The following is a 22,624-nucleotide window of genomic DNA, read 5'->3' as shown; positions in this document are numbered from 1 at the left end:
ATGCACCCTAAAACCCCCAAACCCTCGGCTCAGGTCCTGATAATTCAGGGTCTTCCACAAGGTTCCCTTCTTCGCTCTTCATGTTTAACATCATGTCTCACATGGTTCATGTGCCAGAGGTGACCTGACACTGCTGCTGTCCTTACAACAAAGGTGAGTGGCTCCAACACATCCTGGCCATGCAAAGCAGGAGCCCAAAGGCTGTTAGCACTCCTGAGATGAGATTTCAGGGACATTTGATGATTTTTGCCATCATGTCAAAGGCTCTCTACCAGTCTCTACCTCCCAGCCAACACTGCTGGCTGCTGCTGCAGGGGAAGCTGCAGGAACAGCAGCACTGGGGAGCAAGGTGCCAGGGGCAGTGGGGGCCAGAGAGTGGCAGAGAACCCTCCCTTTCAGCCCTGCCTACAGGAAGGTTAGGAGAGGCAAGGGCTAGCAAGGGGCCCATTGCCTGGAGCATCCATCTCACAGCTCCAGCACCCAAGCTCAGGCAGAGCTGCCCTGGAGAACAGCCTGAAGGTGCCCAGCTCAGCTTGCCACAGGGACCCTGGGGGCACGGTGCACATCCTGCTGTCACTGAGCTGAAAAGCAGGCACCAACACAGCCTGGGTAGCACCAGCACTGAGGCTGCAGGACTCACAGGACGTTGCCCCAGGATGATGGTGGATGCATGTGCAGGGTAAAAAAACCAACCCAGTTTCAGATTCTGTTTTCATGATGATTATAACACCCAAAGTGGTGTTTTTGGTGGCAGCACTGAAGTGCACCCACAGGCAAGTGCAAAGGAGCCCTCCCTGAATGCTGCTGTTGGGACACAACACCTGCAGATGCCAGCCTGGATGTAGGGGTGTTGTGCAGACCCGTGTTGTGTGGTGCCACCCACTCCAGTGCTATTGAGAGGTGATGGCATTCATTACTGTGCTGAGTCAAACAGCCCCTACAACCTTCATGGTTCACTGGAGAAAGGGGGGAAAACTCCCATAAGATAAACACAGGAAATGTGTGCATTTTGTACCAGAGTCACCAAATCATCCCAGTTTCAAAGCCTGCCTCTGGACTCCACAGCTCGGCTTCTGTGCTAATTAACATCTTTATGGAAGGCAACTTCTCCCAAGGGGGCATTTGTTTGATTATTATTATTTACTTAGAGATAGCACAGCTTTCTTCCCAACTTTAACTGACTATGGAAAATTAATTCTTGAAAAGCAGCCGATGCCGCCTGCTCTCCTGCCCCTGCTGGTTTTCCTCCTGGGCTGGATGTGGACACTCTGGCTGCAACAGGAGGCCAGGCCAAACTTCTGGCACTGCCTGCTGCCTCCATGCCAGTTCACCCTTCTACAAATGCTGAGGAAAACTCTGGCATTTCAGAGCAGTTGTACAACACTGACCTTGCAAGCACAGGGGACTAACAAACCCCCCCAAAGAAATGCCTCATTTTTTGCTCCTGCAGTGATGCACAGGGCTGCTTCCCACCCAGCCACACTCCTGCTCTCCCCACTGCCCAGGGCAGGATGCACATGGAGGATGTATGGGATGCTGGTGCCCGCAGCAGCCTGGGCAATGCGTGTCAGGCCCTGAGCTGCAGCTCTGGCATGGGCAGCTCATGCCTGCTGGGGGTGATTTATTCCAGGGGCCATCTGGACCTGGGGGACAATGTGGTCCCGTATCCTCGTGAACTGGCTCATTAGTCACACCCTCGTAGCTTGACCTCTCTGTCTTCGTTTGAGTATGGTGGGACAAGAGCATCCCCTTCTTGCCTCCCTTTTGGTGGCCCACTGCTCCCCCATGCCCGGTTGTGCCCTCCCCACCACCCTCCATCTCCATCACTGTCACCACTGCCATCATCACCACCTTCCCTCACCGTGTTTCCTGCGATTGCTCAGGCACAGTGATTATGGGGGCACGTGCGGGGAGGGAAGGAGCCAGGCGACGATTAGTGGCGGTGGCTTTATGGCAACAGGCACACAACTCATTCGTTTCATGTTTTGCAGAATATAAAAGCGCCGAAACATCTTAATTTTAAATTCTTATCATTGAATTTACTGCTTTTCTCTCGCAATGATTTGTGTTGCTTTTTAATTTTTACAGTCTCTACAGAAGCCAGATGCTACTGCCTAGGGCCAAAATAATAAAAACCCGCTGCAGTCGCGAGTTACAGAACAAAAAGGAAACGCGCGGCTGACAGAAGTTAATATCTCAATTTAACAGTGCTGCTCCGCTAATGATCCTTTGATATGTGTTTATTTAGAAAGGTCTGATCTTGACCTTGAAAGCAAACTAAACTGCAAAGTCTTTATGAGAGGAGAGAAAGACTTTATTTATAGACTGGCTTTGCGTCAATCACGGCGGCAGCTGGACCCGCGCGGGTGAAGCTCCGCGCTGCCTGTGGGCCCAAACGGGGCCTTCAGAGGGAAATGTGCTTTTGGGAGGGTGTGGGATCAGCTGCCATGGGGGCCTGCAGCGTGTCCCCATCTGCAGGGCAGGGTGCTGAGCACACCATGGAGGTGCAGGGATATGGGCAGCTCCAGGCGTGTGAGGGATGCTCTGGGGGGACAGCACTGGTCCAGACACACACCTTCCCCAGAGCAAGTCACCCTGGAGCGTTGCATGCCTAACCCCTTCTTCCAGCACTGGAAAGTGCTGCCTCTGCTCCCTGGTCTACTCCCTGAATGTGGTCCCCAGGCTTGGAAGGAAGGGATGTGCTCAGCATCACCCCAGCCAACACTGACAGAGCCTGAGCAGCATTTCCTCCTCTTTCCGAAGAAACTGAGTGCTATGCAAGCCTGGCAGAGGGAGTTTTCAAGGGCCAATCCTTTTTATTGCATTTCCACCTCCTGGCTGGGGGAGGTGGGAGGTTCCTGAGCTTTTAATGCTTCTAGCCTGGGATTGCACTGCGGACACTTCACACCTATGGTGTGCTGTGTTCTCCAGCCCAACTTCCACTTTTTTCAGGCCAAACGATTGTTTGAAACCTTTTGCAGTCCCTAAAGCCTTCTGACCGAAGCTGGAGGCACATCCTCCTGGCAAAGTAGTAACCCCAAAGCCTTTTTATTGTACTGAATATCTATCAAAATATATCAATACATATTAAACCCATTCAGGCAGACTCATGATCATCCTTGGCAAAAACCATCACTCAGTTGTTCCAGCCCTAAAGGTACTGATGGAAAACTGCCCCCTTTCCTGGCAAAGCACATCATCTGGCCAAATGCAGTAATCTGGTATCTGAACATCTATGTGCAACACCTCCCTTTTGTGCTGCTTTCCCCTAAGCTCACACCATTCTGGAGAATGCCAGATTCAACCTTGCTATTCCCAAGGAAGCTGGGCATTGGGACACCTCTGCCCTTCCTGAGAACCAGGGTTTCTCTGGGGCAACCTCCATCAAATCATGGTGGCGTTTCTGGCCACTGCATCAGATGGGAAGCTGTCACACATACTCATCATCACTGCACCAGCTTCCCAGATTTCCTCTTCCAGTTGAAAACTGGACTGAAATCAGCTGAAAAAACAATCTGACTTTCTGCTGAAAACCCAGAGTATCTCCCCCACTGCTTCTGAACTGTTGTTTAACTGATGTGCTAGAAACTGCTCCATCTCCCAAAAAAGAGTTTTGGTGAGGAGACCAAGGGGTCTTTCCATGGAGACCACTATCACCATCACCACTGCCATCATCCCACCTGGCAGAGAGCACCACCTGCCCATTGCCAATCCATTCCACTCATGCATCTCTCCTGTTCAAGGCGGCACCATCCTGGCATCCTCCAGTCCCATGGAGCTGTCACGAAGCGCTGCTTCCCACCCCAGCAACAAAATGACCTTTTTGGTGCTGAGGCGGCTGCCTGGCAGAGCCTGGCCGCTGGAGCGGCTGGCTGCCGTGAGGCACAAAGCCGGGACTCGCAGCATCTGCTTATTATTCCTGCACCCCCATCATTAAAAAAAGAGAAAAGATGAAAAGGCCCCATTGGCAAAGCCGGGGAGACGTGGAGCGGCACCGAGCGCGGCCTGGCCCCCAGTTGTTGGGGGTTTTTGTACAGCGGGGAGACGCGAATCCTGGGGGACAAAAGTAACTGCTAAGGTAAGTTAAACCTTGTCGAGATGAACTTTCCTGCTACTTTTAATTAAAAGTTCTTTGGAATTAAAAAGGACACTATTCAGGAAGGGCTGAAAAAAAAAATTCATTGACACCAGCCCGCCCCCCTCCCCTTTTTCCCAAGGAAAAGAAAAAGCTGTTTTTGTGTGTCTGCTCACCCAGCCCGCACTGTACAAAAGGAAGCGGATTTGCAGCAAGACACATGAGATGACCCCCTGACCCCGAGCCGCTGAAAAGTCCTCAATGGCATAAATACCAGATAATCAATCACATACCAGGAGGGCCGGTCCCCCTGCCCTCGCCCCCGCCGCCGGGTTTATGAGAGATGCACTGTAAACGGACACCGGCTCCTGACGGGAGGCCCCTCTCGGCATTCCTCTGCTGGACCAGGAGACCCCGGCCGCCTCTCAGACCGTGTTTCATCCCTCTTTTATAAAGCCCAGCATGGAAATGCCGAGCATCCTCAAGCTTGCCATAGCTGATCCCTTGTGCTTCAGAGCAAAGGGGGACAGAGACACCTCTCTGTACTCTGGAGAGATGGCCAAGCATCCTCTGTGCCACCACAGGCCAGTGTGTGGCCAGTGCTGAGTTGGGCATGCAGAAACCAGGGAGATACCAGTCCCATTTACAGAAGGCTTTTCTTTTTGGGGGGCTGGCTTTGTGAAGCCTTCGTGGGTTCTAGCAGTGAGTACCATGTCATGCTGTGTTCCCCTATGGGGCTCTCACCAGCACCCTGAATGCCAGCAAAGGAAGGCAGCCAAGGCCCTCCGGTGCTCCAGGGCAACAATAGATGTTAAAGCTTTCAAGGGAGGGAGGGAAAAAACTTGCAGTGATACCGCACTAGTTTGGTTAAATGGGGAGCCACTTGGCAACTAAATTTGATAATGCTTTTGTCCATGGGTCAGAGGTTAAATATGTTCACACTAATCCCCTTCATCTAGAATTAAAGGACAAGAAAGATTTCTCCGTAGCTTAGTGAGAGGGCTTTTCTCATCGTGCTTTAAATAGTATTTGCACAGGAAAATTAAAGGCAGACCATTGGCCCCGATGGCATCGTGGCTGCACGGCTCCGCCACGCTCCCACCTCCTCGCTCCTTTTGGTGAATCCACCAGCTTGCACGATGCCTGGCCTCATCACATTTCCCCATGTGTGCACCAAGGAGCACAGGGAACTCTTGCTGCCATTTGCTGTCAAAGTGGCAAGGGCAGCCGTGGTTTGGGAGGCAGGGAGATTCCCGGCTGCAGGAATGCGCGCCAGGACTCAGATTTCAAGTGCTGTCACAGGACATTACTGTCAGACAAAGGGGCTCTGTGCTGCGCCCCTAGGACCCACTGCCCCCAGACCCTCTGTGAGCTGGGGCCGGCACCTGAGCGTCCAGAATCCACTCTTGCACCAAGAGAAAATGTCCATCGCACATGGCACCGCCAGCATACCCTCCCCCGCTGGGGCTGTGCAGCCCAGGCGAGCACGGGAGGGATAATTGCCTCTAAGCATACTTAATGCTACAGTGCATTATCTCTAGCTATGGAGAAAAGCGTGATCCAGAGGTATTTCCCCCCAAAGTCTCGTTGGGCTGCTCTCAGAAAACCCTCCTGAGTCCTGTGAAACGGTAACAGAAAGTCACAGGCAGCCCAGGAAGATGTCAGGTTGGTTTTGGTAAGGAAGTGTGCCAGCTGCTTGTGCTGGCTGCTTGTGCCAGGAATTGCTCTGATCAAACTGTGCAAGAGGATGCAGCAGGACAAGCCACAAACAGCATCTCCCAAATCTGCTGCTGGAGCAGGGACATTGCAGATGGCTGCTGGTGGCCAGTGGCACCACTGAGACAAGCCCCAGCCACTGGCAGAGTCATGCAAGGATCCCAGTGAAGCGCTGGCCTGACCATTAATTGTGGTGCCACACCGAGTGTGAGGCAAACAGAATTTGTTTTTCAGTGTGATTTATAGCTCACATCACCAAACTCACGTGTTATGTTCCACTTGCTCAAAATCTGTCATTTCCACACTGGAAGAATCAGTGTGCCATACATCTGCAGCATCACTGCAAGGTTTTGGGCTGGAACCATTTTGAGGCAGAGAAAGCAAAGCAAATGTGAGGAGATAAGACAAATATGTAATAAATTTGACTCGATGTACATTTGCCAAGAACAGGGGTGGTGCGTGCCCGTGTGACAGTGCAGCTCCGGCGCAATGCCCCCTCCACCTCCTCCAGGCTCCCACACATTCCTTGGCAAACCCAAGACAGTTATGGGTTTGCTGGGATGCTCTTCTATGGAAAAACACCGAGAGCTCTGGCATATAACGCAAAAATAATTTAAAAATTTTAAAAAATCCCCGTGCAGTTGTTGAGCAATGCTTGCCATGGGAGCGAGCGCGGGGGCATCCTGCCACCTCTGCTCCCGGGTTCCTGCTCTCACGCGCCAGATCTTTCTCCCTTTGTACCTCCGCTTATACTGCACGACTGTTTTGAATCTCTAAAATAATGTGACAAGTTAATGATGGCACAATTATCTAAATGTTTAACAGACATGTTATCTAAGTGAATCGGATTGAGATTCCATCCCGCTGACAATAAACATCAATGGGAGAGCAGAAAGTGATAGGCAAATTATCGCCAACCCTGCAATTTCAATGCTATTAAATTTGGAGGAATAACAGCCCTGAGGCCTGTAAACTCTGAATAGAATAGACCCTTGTGTTTGGCCAACTATTAAATCAAAACGCTACCAACATCCCAGCAAAAGAAAAAACCAGGGGGGAAGAAAAGGGGGGAAGATATAGAGCTTTTCAATTTTCAGTTACATGTTGGTTTTATTAATTCTTTTCTGCTAGTGGTGTCTCAGGGCAGAGGATACGAGGGATATGAGGGATGAGAGTGTGGGCTGTAGAAAGGGAATGAACCCAGGGGATGTGGGCAAGGGAGAGTGAAGGGTCCTGCTCCATCCTTGGTGGCGTGGCCGGGGGCACGCCAACCCCACAAATCAAAAATCCAACTGCTTGCTGAGGCAAACGTGCTCTATAGTGGGTGTCGCTCATGCCCACGTGAAACTGGGTCAGGAGTAAATCTGTGCTGTCCTGCTGACTGACACCGGCTGCCGTGTGCTAACTGCCTTGGCACACAGGAGGAAACTCAAGACGAGTCACCTCTGATATTTATAAACGTCGGCACGAGCCCAAAGCCCGTTAGCACCAGCACCGCTCGTGTGCACATCCCGACTCCCAGCGGTGCTGCCTGGGGCTACTCAGGCTGCCATCTCAATGCATTCTGTTTTTTCCTCTACATTTGAGGAGAAGGGTAAGGAATTTTCCATGCTCTCTTCCCCAGCACCAAGCCTGTGCTGCTGGAAGATGAGCCAAAACAGTTGCTGCTTTTCCTATTGCAGCGGGACGGGGGCCAAGGACAGTGCACACCCGGAGAGGGCGTCTCGGCCCCGTGTCTGTGAGGCTGCACACAGCCCTGCCAGTGCTGTGCTTACAAGCAGGAACTGTTTTTTGAATTTATTCTTGTTTTTTGCCTTGCCTCAGGAAGTGGGGTGTTAGTTTTCTGCTGTGGAGATGAGCAGTGCTTGATGCAGCACATGTACAACAGCCTGACTTTGTGTTACCATCATTCAAAGCAGCTGGAGGCAGTAATGACAAGCTCCCCTTGGGTCACTGTGTCCCCCTGCTCTGCTTGCCCACTGCCCTTTGAGCTTTGGCACAGTCCAGCCCCAAGGACTCACCAGCCAAAGGGGGTTTAATCCCTACAGGAATGTCAGGGTTGTTAGCCAAACTGCTCTGCATCTGCAGGATGATTTGGGGTGCAGGCATCATTGAGCTCCATGGCTGGGCTCCCACTTGTCAGCCCATGATGCTCAATGGGTCTGGGAAATAGAAGGAAAGGGCTAACTAGCTGCAGTTTGCTCGGCCACTTTGACCCCCCTGCCTGGGCTTGGGTTGTTCAGCCCTGTGCAGCCAGTCCCTCACTGTGCTGGCAGCCCCTTCTCCTCAGCCTACAGCACAGAGGGCTTCAAAACAGACCTGGAATGGCAAAACTCAGCCTCCAGCTGTCAGGGCATGGACAGCGAGGGCAAGTACTTTAAGATTTATGGACTGGTGTTTGGCCAGCACAGCTCCGTGACCGGGTGACAGCCGGTGACACAGCACTTTGCATCCGTCCTCACACCCCCAGCGTGAAGTCGGGCGGGTTCTCTGTGCCAGCCCCGAGCACAAACTCGCTGCTAGTGGCATTTCTATCAGGGCTTTCAGCACTGAAAGATGAACCTGTGCTCAGTTAAACTGCTCCCGATATAGCACAGGAGGAGCAGGCGCTCTGTCCTGCTCCAGTCTGGATTTGGAGGGTGAAGGGCTCCACCTGGGTCTGCCCGGCTGTGAATTCCCCCAGGCAAACCTTTCCCAAGCACAGCAGCTTTTGCAAGAGGCTGAAGACATCCTTGTGTTCCTGATGGTGGCATCACTGAAGGGCTGGGAAGTGCCAGAGCAGAAACATGGCAGCAACCAACTTCTGGGAGGTGTTTGGACAGGGACAAGCTTTGCTTGCAAAGGGGACAAACGACCTCACATTTGTTCTGCCATTGTTTCCCGTGTTAATGCTGAGCAGCGCTGTAACAGCACTGCACCAACTGGTGCCTTAATCTGTGCTTTAGTCTAAGAGGAACTGGGGCTGCCTGGGCAGCGCAGAGGCAGGACCTGCAGAAGGTCCAGCTGTCTGTTGGGCAAAGGGTGACAAAGGCAACGCAAATGTTAAAACCTGCACCTAACTGAGGGGTGGAAGGGGAGGCCACGTACCGGTGTGCGTCTGCCGGTGCGTCTCCAGGGCATCTTCCTTCGAGAACTGGGCGCCACACTGATCGCAGACCAGGGCCTTGGCACCCGCTGGGGAGAGAAAGGGACAGCAGGGTTATTCCAGGGACAGAAGGACGCACACCTGAGCGTGCACCTGCACACTGCTGCTGCCATTAACACTCCAGTGCCATGGAGAGGTTTCATGCTTAATGTCCCCTGTGCAGCCAGCAAAAGCAGTGCCTCATTCAGCCCTGTGCTCCTGTTCCTTGCACATCACAGCAAAATACAGAGCTGCTTGCCAGGAAAAGATTATTATTGTTTTTTAAAATCATTACATATCAATGCATTTCATTAGCACTGCAAGTTATCCAATTGCAATTGGTTTCCTGTTCCTTCCTATCGTGGCTGGTGCTGCTGGCACCCAAAGATGCACCTGATGAGGGATGTGGCTGGAATGCAACAACTGAGCAAGAAGCTCAGAGGCATCTCTGACTATTGGAAAGAGATGTGGGATTTGGGGCAATTCTTAGAAAATTACTATCAATGTGCTGCTGGTTTGGGTGAGGAAAAACCCAGGACGCCCAGCAGCAGAAAAGTAACTTCTAGATGGAACCAGATTAATGACACACCATATCCAACAGCATTGCGGGACAAAGCCACGGCCCCATTTCAAGGTTTGATTCATCTGTTGTGAGGAGTTAAATGTTACAGAGCAGGACTCAAGGTGGGGGCACTGCCTCACAGAATGCTGTGCTGCCCATTTTCAGGGGTCCACACTACCTCTGCCCTCTCCTTCCTACCCCACCGAGCCCTTCATCCCAGAGTCAGGGTGGGGTCTGGGGAAAGGTGGGCAGTGAAGGCGACAGGGAGAGAGGTATCACAAGATGCATTGAAAAGAGAATTCCTTTGCCTTTAAATTGTCTCGGTAACGGCTGGCTCGCAGGCAGAAATATTTGGCAGCGGCGAAATTAAAAGTGATAAATTTTCTCGCCAAGAGCTGATCAATAATAGAGGTCTCATCTGTTAATCAATATGACAGTCTGCCTGTTTACTGTGCATATGTTGTTCCCTGCCGCCCTCGCTGCGATGTCAAGTTTGCATTCAAAACAACCCGAGTGCACCTGGGCCGCTGGTGGCTCCAAAGGGGCAAACACGCCCAAACTTTGGGGTGCTCTGGGGTGGCTCCCTCACACCTGCCAGGGGACCCCGCGCCCAGCATGCCATCAGGGATGCGGGGCACTGGGATGCGGGTGCTGCCGGGGGTGCCCTCTCCAGGCGCAGCAGGGAGAGGAAGAGCGCGTCCCTGAAGGTGCGGGCTGGGGGGAAGCCAGGGCCCGGATCGATAGGGCAGCAGCCGGGCCGCCCTCCGCCCGGCACACGGCGCGGGCAGCGCGCAGCCCGCAGTTGCCAAGGCAATGGCTCTCCGTGGCTCTCCATCGCCGCTCAAAGCTCCGCCGGCCCCAGCGCAGCGATCCGCGAGGATGCAACAACTGCGGCAGCAACAGGTTCTCCCCGGGCAGGGCGGCCGTGCCCGGCACTCGGGGCATTCTGCGCTCGCAGGGCCTTGCTGCACCCGCAGGCTGAGACCGAGCACGGTCCTGCTCCGCACGGGGCTCGCTTTGACTGCCCCCATTTCCACATGGGATTAGCGGGGAGGAGGGACGTGCCAGTGCCCTCCGCAAGCTGCGGCCAGAGGGGCGCGGGGAGGCACGGCCGGCGAGGCAAAGGCAGCCAGCATCTGGCTGGGGGGCGGGCGGAGGGGGCAGGAAGAATTCCTGGCGAGGCGAAAATAAACAGGGCGAACGCAGGGAGGAGCCGGGCGCACTGGCTTACATAAGGAAGCACAGTGTGTACCAAAACAGCGGACCCAAAAAAAGCCGGAGCTGTCAGAACAATGAGTACAGACGCGGGGCATTTACAGCAGGCGCTGCCGTACAGTTTTATTTACAGTACCTCTTATCAGCGCGGGAACAGCACGCCGCCTGCCAATTTCCAAAGGCCAGGACTGCGTGTTCTTTCCCTCAAGTAGATGTGTACTCCAGGCGGGAGGAGGTTGTTTTTTTTTTTTTTTCTCTCGTTTTTTTTCCTTTTTTTTTTTTTTCTTTTCTCATCAGCAAAACAAAAAACTGATACGGAGCCAGAATTCCTGTAATGTACACACGCCGGCGGGGAGGGGGAGGAGGAGGAGGGCGGCGATTGAATATGTAAATAGTTCAAGGTTAATTTTACTATGTGAGTCACTGGGAAAATGTCATCCAACATCTGAGCTTATTATAACAGGGCTCAGAAAAAAACCACCACGGCTTGCTGTTTGTTATGAAAGGGAGCAGGACACGTTGGAAAGCGGAGCTCATGGCAGGGCTCTCTTCTCCAACCCCCCCTTGCCTTTCTCCCTGCTTTAAACAGAAACCATCAGCGCAGGTTTGGGCAGGGTATATTTAGCCAGCGCCTCGTATCGCCTACAACACGCAGATATCTGCAGATGATCTTATCGATGGGCTGGGACGGGACTCCGCGTGCTGCCAAGTATCGGCCGTGTTTCGGCGCGAGCCTTGCTGCTGGCACCAGCCCCCTGCCGTACATTTATATCCACACAGGCAAATTTATAGCCCCTGCCTAATAAAGGTCGCTGGTGCAAACGGGTGAGGAGCTGCTGCTGCTCCATCCTGCGCAGTCACTGCCGCCCCAAGCGCCCCCCAAGCAAGGCTGGAGCTGCCCAGGTCTGCAGTGCCACCAAAGCCACACGGAGGGGCAGAACTCAGGTTGGACTTCATGATCTTGGAGGTCTTTCTGAGCCTCTGTTATTTAATTTCCCCTCCAAGAAATGTGAGGGAGCAGGCTGCCGGGCTCTTGGGAGTGGGATGCCCCATGGGTCAGGACACGGGCAGGGGCTGCAGCTCCCTCCCACCCAGCCAGGCTTAGCTCGCTGGGCTGGATGACAGAGCTCATCTTGTTATCCACCATCATCCCAACAGTCCCTCCCAATGCCCATCCTTTAATTACTTTATTGGGGAGCAGAAACTTCCGTGGGGCTATGGAAGAGGCACACTAAACTCTAGCTCAGGAAGAGAGAAGGAATAAAGGAAAAAGAGGGACTGCCAGCATCCTCTGGAGGAGGAGGAAGATGGCTAAGGGAGGAGGAAGATGGGAAATTGCTGAGGAGAGTGGTGGGGGAGGATCCAGCCTTCCCCGCTGCTGGTTTGGCACAATGGCCCCATCAGTAGAATGTGACATCCCCTCCCTCAGCAGAAGCGATTAATAAAAATTTGGGGTTGTATACTATTAACAGGCTGTAATTGGTGAGAAGATGGAGATGTGAGGGGGGAAATATGGATTAAAAAAAAATCGGCAAGAAAATTTATGCACTGCCGTTGCTTTACTACCTAATTAATTCAGTAATTTCAAAAACAATTTTATTTATGTTCCGTTTACCACATCAGAAGTGCAAAGAAAAAAGCACCAAACCACAGTGATGCTAAAATAATACCTCAAGGCATCTATTTTTAATCAGTGAAAAAAAGAGGGAAAAAAAGAGAAGAGCCAGCCCAGCTTCTATACAATCTCTGCTGGGCAGACCACCAACTCGGGGAGCGCAGCAGCCGAGCCCTCTGCGAGTGCCTTCCTGGCTGCCGAAAACAGAGCTTGTCAAAAAAAAAAAAAAAAACAAATCCATAATGGCCTGAGGCTCCTCTCCAATCTATTTTCTGCTCAGCTGGTTTTAAATGAAGTTATTATGAGTCATTAAAACACCCGCAAGCCTGTGGAAGTCAGCCAATTACAATTTTAAATTTAGCCTGTTCTCTATCCCATTCTCTTGTTTTCTTCTTTTGCCCACATCAAGCTGCTTTTGGATTTTTATTATTGCCATTATTATTATTATTATTATTATTATTATCATTATTATTATTTCCCTTCTCCCCTGTTTCACCCAAGTGGAAGAGACAAGTCATGAAAATCTCTGTGCTAAAAAAATACTGTAGAGAAACCCAAGAAGGGCTTAAAAAAGACAGAGCTGCAGAGCAGGCCTGGAGAGTCAGCCTCAGCTCCTGCTTCCCCAAGTGCCATGGAAAGGTAATAACTAATATCAGAAAAAGTGAGGTGTGGGCATCACAGAGTGAGGAGGGACCTTGCGCTGGAGTGCAGGAAACTCGTCTGAGATGGATGCTGTGGCAGCACCTCATGGGCTGCCCTGGGGAGCCTTGGGAAAGCACCTGGAGTGATGGAGCAGGGCCTGGGGGCGGGTGAGCTGGTGGTCAGCAGCGACACCATCACCCGACCTTGGCCAGGCAATGCCACCAACTCCTGCACCGCACAGGGACTGGTGGAGCAGGGAGCATTTTCATTAAAAAAAACCCAATTATTAATGATAATAATTGACTTGGGATCCCAAACGGGCAGGTTTTTACACAACCCCCTTTCCTGCTGCCCCTGCCATTGCCGCTCTTTCCAGCAGCATCCTCTCCACAGGGAAAAAATTACAGACCCCATCCCTGGCAGCCCCGCACGGCGAGCGAGCACGGCGCGTACTGCACAGCCCATAAAACTCCAAACAGCCTCCAGACACTCCTGCAATCGTCCTCCATCAAAACACTTTGTCTTGCATACAGAAATGCGGCGGGGCGCCGCGCGGAATACCAAATCAGCCCGTGACGGTGCGGGGAGGCGGCTCCTTGGCAACCGGGGGGGCTCCGCCACCGCCGCCGCTCGACAGGAAACAAAATCTGTCAAGCCTGTTGGGCAAATGATAAACATTAGCGGTATTAAAAACAACACAAAAGCTGCGTAAATGGCTGGCGAGCGTGCGGGGAGGGCTGGGCAGGGACGGGGGGGCTCCTGCCCCGTTTGCCGCCCAGCCCAAGTGAGGGGGGTCTCCAGCACCACCACCTGGGGGGAAGTTTGGGAAGTTTCCCCCCTCCAGCAGAAAGCAGGTGGGCAGTGATGGCCACGGACATCGTGAGGGAACCAGAGGGATGGACGGACACGGGATGCGTTGGGTGTGTGTGAGGGGTCCTGGCACCCTGCTCTGCGCCCCACTTTCAATGACACCAATAACGTCAATAATGTCAATAATGTCAATAACAAGGGGCAGCCAAACCAAGGGAGTGGTGAGAGACGGTGGGTGAAAAATAAACGTATTTCATCAGGTGAAGGCGGGGAGAAGCAAGAAGCTGGCTTCAACCCAGCGGCCAGGTCCAGGAACCCGGCCAAAACAGGAGCTAAAAAGCAAACCATAATTTTCTGGTCTCAGTTCAGGCTCTTGAGGCAGGGAGGATGGGGAGGGGAGGGGTGGGGGCTAAGAGAAATGTATTTTTCATCAGCCAGTGTATAATTTATAAACAGCATTAAACAGTTTTTGTTTTCTTTCTTCCTCTCCCCCGTGTGCGCGGCTTGGCCGGCAGTCAAGCCTGCATTAATTTCTGCTGTGGGTACAGTGTGTTCTTGGATGCACATCTGCGGATGATCATAAACGCGGGAACGCTGGCAGAACATCCAGACCTGCCGGCAGGCCGCTGACATCACCCGGGACCGAGCGCGGGACGCCGGCCAGCCGGGGCGGGGGGGCGGCGGCGTCCCCAGGGAGCGCCGCGGGACCGGCCGGGGCCAGGGGACCACGCTCAGCCCGCACAGCCCCGTACAGCCCCGCACAGCCCCGCAGAGCCCTGCAGAGCCCCGCAGAGCCCATACAGCCCCGCAGAGCGTGCACAGCCCCGCAGAGCGTGCACAGCCCCGCACAGCCCGCACAGCCTGCAGAGCCCCGCAGAGCCCCGCAGAGCCTGCACAGCCCCGCACAGCCCCGCACAGCCCGCACAGCCCGCACAGCCTGCAGAGCCCCGCAGAGCCCGCACAGCCCCGCACAGCCCCACAGAGCCCGCACAGCCCCGCAGAGCCCGCACAGCCTGCACAGCCCCGCACAGCCCCGCACAGCCCGCACAGCCCGCACAGCCCCGCAGAGCCCGCACAGCCCCGCACAGCCCCGCACAGCCCGCACAGCCCGCACAGCCCCGCACAGCCCCGCAGAGCCCGCACAGCCCCGCACAGCCCCGCACAGCCCCGCACAGCCCCGCACAGCCCGCACAGCCCGCACAGCCCCGCAGAGCCCTGCAGAGCCCTGCAGAGCCCCGCAGAGCGTGCACAGCCCCGCAGAGCCTGCACAGCCCACCCGCCGGGGGACCAGGCGATGCTCGCTGGGGATGGATGGCCCGGGATGAGCCCCCTCTCCTTCCACTGGCAGACAGAGGCAAGGGTGGGGTGTGGATGTGCCGTCCCCTTCTGTCTGAGGTGCCATCCATCCCTACCAGCACGTGGACCCCACTCCCCTGGTAGCCCCTGCTCCCTGGACAGCTCGTCCATCCCCCAGTAGGACCTTGGGGCTTTCTTCTGCCTCTCCTGATGATGACGGAGTGTGTTTGGGTGGGAGGGAGGGTGTGAAGCAACAGGGCAGGGGTCTGCAGGGCTGCTGCCTGTGTGTTCCCCACGCTGCCCATGAGCATCCCTGCACACTGTTGGCTGTTCCCACCGTTCCCAGCCCAGAGTGGAGAAGGGCAGCACAGGCATCTCCACAGCAGCCATTTCTGCTGGATGGAGAGGCAAAGCAAGTGGGGACAGACAGAAACCCCCTTTCCTACCTGTCCTGGGGAACAAACACAGCTCACAGCAGGTGCTGAGTAACCAGCATCCCAGGCTGAGAATGAGCACCCACTGAGCATCAGCTCTGGCAAGGATGCAACTGAGGGAGCAGCAGTGCTGGGATCAGCCTCCCTGGTCAAACCAGTGGTGCTCTGAACCACAGAACCAACAAGCTGGGTCTCCCACCTCACCTTTGCTGACAATTTGCTTTTCTGGGAGAAAGGCAACTCTCCATGTCAGCCTCAGAGATCCCTGAGAGTTTGTCTGCCAGCAGTGCGGGCAGCAGGTAGGGAAAGACTCTGCATGGCATTAAAGGCTTTACATTTACACTTTATACTGAGAGTCAACATGGGGCCCAGTATTTACCCTGCACCTGCAAGGCTGTGGCACAAGAGTGCTGTGTGCTCAGCCCAGCCTGCCACAGAGCACCACAGCCCCCCAGGGCTGGTCCCCAACCAGGTCCTCAGTAGGAACCTTTACCATAGCCCATCAACACCTGGATGGGGAAGCTGCAGATGTTAACCCCCTTAAACCCTTTGGCACTGCGGGTGGAGAAGGGTGCCAGGGGGCACAAGCCATCCCACTGCAAACTCCCAGTTAAACACAGGGTCCACTGGTGTGGAGGCAAAGCTGCCTTCAGAGCTGAACATGAGCCCTGCACCGCTCCAGCATAACCTCCCTGTGTCCAGGGCTGGTGGCGGGGGGAGGCGAGGGAAGAGGTGCAAAGGTCTCCTGCTTTAATAAATAACAGCGCTGGAATTCACAGCGGCTGTTTGTGAGCTCGAGGCAGAGCTCTCCCCACCCCCCCAGTCCCTGCCGGATTTAAAAAAAAAATAAAAAATTAATCCTGTGCGATGACAAGCTTGGCTCAGCGTTCACTGTACATACTGTACCCACAAAGCTGGCTGCCTGCCAGGGACAGGCTGTGAGCCAGCACGACCATAACAAACACAAGCCCTGCGTGCCACTGCTGGGGGAGCGGCACCCTCAGCCCCGGTCCGGGGGGACCAGCATCCTGAACTCCAGCACTCGGGGGTTCCAGCATCCCAGGGACCTCCCCAGCAACCTGCTGCTGTCTGCAGGCACCCTGAGGAGCTGGGCCTGGCCCAAAAAATAGTGGGATGGGAATGGGGTCAGGACTATTGACAGAAAGCAGCAATTGGACAGACAAAGTGCCCTCCTGCCCCAGGAAAAAGAGGAAGTGGGGAAGAAAAAATGAGAACAGGTAAAATATAGATAAAAGTGTGTAACAGCATTTAAAATAGAATACAGCTTCACTGCCAAGCTAGGTGCAAACAGATCTGTGGCTACAGTACCTGCCACCCCCCAGAGATCTGTCCTCGGAGCAGGAGGACAAGGACTCCTGACGGTGCTGGGGTCCAGGGGTCCCCTGGCTGTCGCCAGGTCCCCACATCAGACCCCCAGTTGTGCCAGGACTGCACCCCCAAGGGGAACATCAGCTGACATGGACCTGCAGAGCACAAGTCTTCCCTCCAGTGCAGCGCTCCAGCCCTCCCCTATCTATTTAATTAAAGGCCTTGCAGCCTGTGAACCTGCTACTTGGATTCATTAGTCAGAGAACGCCTAATTCTGCAGTTTTGCTAACGAACCTGCGGTGGGGGCCCGAGGTGGAAACAATGCTCACGCTACAAGCAGGGCTGACCATGAGTAGCTGCGTGGCATGTAGAGTTTGTTATTCCAAGCTGCTTAGTCTGGAAAATATTTCCACAATTAAGGAACTGAATACAAACTCCAAAAAAGAAAATTTAAATAAATCAAATTACTGGGCACTGGAGAACAAGTTTGCAATGTGCTGCCCGGGGAAGGGTGCAGCCGGCTCCGCACGTGTCTGCTGTAGAGGAGACGTGTGAGCTGGGCAGCCACAGCATCCCTGGGCGGACAGACAGAGCAACCCCCCGTCCCCAGCCCACAGCCCCTCCCCACCCACCTGAGTGAGCCAGTAAGTGCATTCGCAGCCGCAAGCTGTCCAGGAACCGCTTCCCGCACAGCTCGCATCCGTACGTCTTCATCCCACTGTGCAGCTTCCTAGGGGAGAACAAAGAGGGGTGAGTCCTGAGATGGGGGGAAGTGACCCAAAACAACACCGAGAAACTGCCTGGTGCTTCCTGCAGCCCACACATTGCCCAGAGTCAGTGCTGGCTTCAGAAACACTACAGGGAGGGCACGGATGGGGGGTCCCACGTGACTCCCCAGCACTGAGGAGACAACCCTGTCCCCACCAGTGTTTGTCATTGTTGCTATTGTTGGAGTCTTTTAATAAACTTGATAATTCTGAAATCTGGAGTTAAGGCAAAATCTGTGTTGGCAAACTCCTTCCCCATGTTCTGAGTGCTTTTGAAAAAGGCACTGTACTCCAAAAAAAACCCCGACCACTTTAAGAGGTTGTTTGTGTGCATTTCTAACCAAATCCCAATTTCCATCCAAATTCAGCATGACACAAATCACAAGCAACAAACACAGCCACCAGCTCGCAAACAGGAAACATGCCACTCACCGTTTCCTGGCAGCCCCAGGTACACAGCGAGCTACGCCCAGGCTGCATTGCACAACCTCCGACTGTGCCTCCCCCCCACAGGGGGCTGAGCATCCCCCACATCCTGCCAGGAGGGGCCTTTCTGCCCAGGGCACTGCCCACAGGCACTGATCACAGCAACGGGTGCCACGGTGGCCAGACTCTGCATTATTGCCCATTCCTTGCTCTGAAGACCTCGATGCTCCACCTTTGGGTGACCAAGCTCTGGACCAAGTGGAATGACCTTTAGAGGAGGCAGTGTTAAAGGAGCACTGTCCAAGCTTGAAAACACCAACCCAATCCCATTTCCTTCCCAAGACATTGCTGCTGCCCCTGGCATCCCCCCAGACCCATTTCCCCTCCCCTTGGGGACCAACCATTGCTCAGCCCCCACCACCCAGCGGGGAGCACCCTGAGGCTCGGTCCCCACAGCAGCCTCTGCTGCTAAGGGGGCACGGAGGGACACAATGCCCAGAACATGTGGAATGGGGGCTCGGTGCTTTATTTCGCCACCTCCATTGGTGATAAACAGACTCTGCAAAGCCACCTGGCTCTGTGCTGGGCAGCCAGCTGATCAGTGCCCCTGAGCCCCAAATGCATGGGCCGCTGCCCGCCAGCCCTCGGTCACCCTGAGCTGCTCAGACCTGTGGCTGGGGAGGACTCAGGACAGCAGCACGTGCAAAGTTTCAACATCGGATGCTGTAAACAGAGAAGTATTTGTGTGTGTTGAGGAGTAACACAGCCCATAGCTGTGGGCTGACCTCTGCTCGCAGCCACCATTTATCATTGTGCCGCAGCAGGACGAGAGGATTTCTATTGCCTTGTTGCCAAAGACAAAACAGGAATGGTCCTTTCCAGGGCTGGATGTGGACCCTCTCGTGGGAGGGCTCAGCCCCAGCTGTGCAGGCTTGTGAGGACCATGTGCCTGTGAGCTCCTGCTGTACTTCCCCTGATGTGTAAGTTTTATTGGAGCAAAGCAGCTGCTGCTCTGACTCCAAGCAGGATCAGCCCTCACTGCTGCAGAGAGCCCAGAGCCCCAAGCCACCCCTGCCCCATGGGGCTCAGGAGCTCGTTCCCTGGCTGCCAGCCCCACATCCCACCTTGCAGGATACTGAATAGCAGCATGAGAAGAGTTGGAGCAGGAGAAGACCTCCTGATGTCCAGCAGTGAGTGAACGCTGCAGAGCAGAGGGGAGAGGGAAGGAGCAGGAGCTGGTTTCAACTCTCAACTTTGCTGTATAATGTAATTATTAATCAGGCTTGTCCTGAATTCACTGTGTCATAGCAGAGGATTAGGAGTCATGCACGAATTCAGGCCAAGAAGGTTTACAATCCAAAGGATTTATCCGCCTTGCAAAAATAAATAAAACACCAGCCTCCTGACAGGGCTCCGCTGCCAACGAGCAGCTCAATAAGTGACAACCTTCTCATTTTGCATTTTTAATTTGGGACATGCCTGTCACACTCCCTGGCTTGGGCTGTGCTCACTCCTGCTCTTAACACTGGGCTAAAACCACTTTGTTAGGAAGACCCACGTCATGCTGTGGGTCCACACTGCCCCTTCTGAGGCCAGAACACCTTTTCCCTGAATTACAGTCTAAGTGGTTAATTAGTTCAAGTAAAACATGGAGGTTTGGGGTTGTTTTAAGCAAGTCTCAAGAAACAGAGAAACAGAAGGACAAGCTTCCTTCCTCTGCATCTCCCAAGCCTATGGCTAGCACAACCTCTTCTCCCATTTTCCCAGCACAGAGAGGGGAAATAAGGAAATGAGGAGACCCCCAACCCCACTGGTGTCACAGTGCCCTGGAAATCCACCTGCCACTGCCCAGGGTGCTACCACGTCCCCAAATCACATCCTCTCTGCATTGTTTCAATGGGGCACAGGGGTGCTCAAAGAGTAATTTAGTTGCAATATCTCCATCAACAAATTTCAGCAGCAACAAAAGTTTTCCGCTCGGCGCCTGCTTCTAGGACGTTCTTATCACTCGCCATCTTGCATGGTCCCTTTCAACAAGGTCTTAAAGAGCTTTATCTGCTCCATTTCCCGGTAGCGAAATATGATTGAAACGTTCTATTTCTGCTTGCCGGATTAAGGAGATGTTGCAAAACTGCACAAAAACCTGGCAGATGTAAGCAAGGTATTACGGCTGCTCGGGCTGTTAAGATCTGAGGGGAAAGATCAATATGTGCTTCTGAAGTTGTGCCTCCAGAAAGAGGGGGTGGGGGAGTGAAGGGCGTTAAAATACATGCCAGTGCTGCCCAAAGTCTGTGCCAAAAGATAAACCATGTTTTAATATTCTGATATGAGGCTGCAACTGTGCTCCTTCTCCTGCAAGGTCCCTACAAGCACATCAGCCAAGAAGGAGCCCATGGGATGGAGAGCAGACGCAAATGGGAAAAGTGCCTTTTTTGTAAAAAGAAGGTTTTCCTCTAGCTCCTACACAATGTCTCACTTGAAGTGCATGGAAGCAAAGTCAGCCAAAGCCTCCAGGTGATGAGATATCACTCGAGGATGCTCCGGCACAGAGGGTGGCCCAGGGCGATGAGGATGCCCAGGGCAACAAGGATGCTTGTGGCACAGAGTCCCAGGCCTGGATCCTACCCTCCCCAGTGAGCCCCAGCCCAGGGCTTTGGCAAGGGGCTCTCCAGGCGGAATGCAAGCCCAGCGATCCCCCCTCCCCGCCCAGCCCCGGCAAACAAAAGCCGGGCGAGAGGCTGGCCCCTCGCAAGCTGCCGGTAATTAAAAAGGCCTGTAAATGCCCCACAAAAAGCACTTCAAAGGGACGGCGACTCCAGCGAGACTGCGTGGTGTAAAAATTATGAGTTTTCCCCACAGGGTGCTTTGTGTGAAAAGGCCAGGCTCGGTGGCAAACGCCGCTGACCAGTGCTCAGGGATGCAGAGGCTTGGCAGAGCCTCGCAGGGTGCAGGAGTTGGGTGGAGCATACTGGGCATGGGCACGGGTGCAGTCCTGGTACCTAAAGACCACTGCAAGTGTCCCATGCCACCACAAGCAAAAATCTCTGCTCTGCCCGCTTAAAACCCCGCCTAAAACAGCCTCTGCTCTCTTTACTCAAGGAACTCTTGTATCCCAGCCCCTCCCCACCACCCCTTTTGGGAAGCAGGGGACACCCCCTCCCCTCCCTCCGTGCTGAAAAAGACACATGGCTCTTGGCTGCTTGATTACTTTTAAGTGTGTATTTTTCCCCTCAAACAGAGTGAATACAATGGTTAGGAAATTTGACAGAAAACTATTCCAAGCCATTTATTGCCTTAATGCGCACCTTTGTCCAACAGGCAGTTTTGACAGGAGCGATAAATTCCAAATTTATGTCAACAGAGCATATGTTGAACACCTCATTTCTGAGCTAAAGCGGCATGCTGCCCCATAAATCACCCTTCTGTTTGAAATGAAAGTAGATTACGGGCCCATGTTATTGAGCAGTTAGAGCCATAGTCATATAAATCAGAACTTTTAACTCCAGGCGATCCGTTCTGCAATTAACTAAAGGGCACTTTGTCATCTCCGGGCCAGGGCACAGCTTGGCAGGGCGGCCGGCTACCGAGGGAAGGCAAGAGCCCCTTGCTGCTGAGGAAAGGCACCAGCGCAGCTGAGGATCACTCGGTACCTGTTGGAGCAGCGAGCCCCAAGACAAAGCCTGGAGCAGCGTGGGGCTGGAACAGCCTGGCATGGGAGATCCACGGCTGCAGGGGCTTGCACATCCCTGCCCATGGATCCTGCCTGATCCATGTTTTGGACACAAAACACAGAGGGGGAATTGGGAGGCTGCACGACACAAGCAAAACAGCAGAGTCCTGACAAGTCCAAAGCCAGGCAAAAACACATGTGAGTGTCCTGTCCCTACAGAAATCTGTACTTGGGACTTCCACAGTGGTTTTGCTGCATCTCTCAATGCCCAAGCATCAGATCAAGATCCTCAACCCACTAATCTCCCCCATCCTTCCTGCTGCATTTCCCTGGTTTGTTCCCCTGCATCTCCCAGGAATGCCATGCAATGGGACAGGGGTCCTGTGGGGTGTGGGGCTGGCAGGTGCTGTGGGCAGTGGGACCAGAGGATGCTGTGGGGCAGGGGATGCTGCAGGGGCTCAGCCCCGTGAGTGCTGGCAAAAGGTGCGGGTGCAAGGGGCAACTCACACCCATGGGAGTGTCAGAGCTATAAAAAGATTCAGACACTAAGTATTTCCTTTCCTATAAAATATTCATTGCTGCACACGAGTGCCAGGGAGCACAAACCTCCAGTGGTTCTAACTTTGTGCCGCAGCAATAAGGGAGTTTTATGGGAGCCTTCTGATTTTATTTACACTGGGCCATCACAGAGGTGCCCTGCTAGAGGGGCAGCCACCAGCCAGACACGATGCCCTGAACACTGGGCAGCCAAAATGGGACCAGCGCCACTTTGCATTCCCCAAAAATCCTCCCTGCCACCCCCTTTCCCCCGGTGTCTCCCTTGCCCAGGTAAATCGATATGAAATTGATTCATCCCTGATCTATTTTATCAAGATTAAGGCAGTGGTGCCAGATCTCATTTCCAGTGGGGACAGAGCAGGAAGCCAAGGTCAGCGGACACCAA

The 22,624-nt window shown here is 53.8% G+C and overlaps 1 protein-coding gene across 4 annotated transcripts in view; it reads right to left on the bottom strand.

Moving 5' to 3' along the window:
* ZBTB16 (zinc finger and BTB domain containing 16) overlaps window positions 1-22,624 on the bottom strand; it is a 54,312-nt gene that overhangs the window by 9,796 nt on the left and 21,892 nt on the right. For all 4 annotated transcript variants that reach the window (XM_071449546.1, XM_071449547.1, XM_071449545.1 and 1 more), the window contains exons 3-4: window positions 17,451-17,548; window positions 8,879-8,965 (exon numbers count right to left, since the gene is read on the bottom strand). In XM_071449546.1, the coding sequence (XP_071305647.1) occupies window positions 8,879-8,965; window positions 17,451-17,548 (185 nt within the window). The remainder of the gene's footprint in view (window positions 1-8,878; window positions 8,966-17,450; window positions 17,549-22,624) is intronic.

This window comes from Agelaius tricolor, unplaced genomic scaffold (genome assembly GCF_023055355.1).
Source record: "Agelaius tricolor isolate 1412-34295 unplaced genomic scaffold, bAgeTri1.0.p SCAF_29, whole genome shotgun sequence".
Lineage (NCBI taxonomy): Eukaryota > Metazoa > Chordata > Aves > Passeriformes > Icteridae > Agelaius > Agelaius tricolor.
Note: the sequence above shows the minus strand (reverse complement) of the source record. Positions and strands in the feature narration are given on the sequence as shown.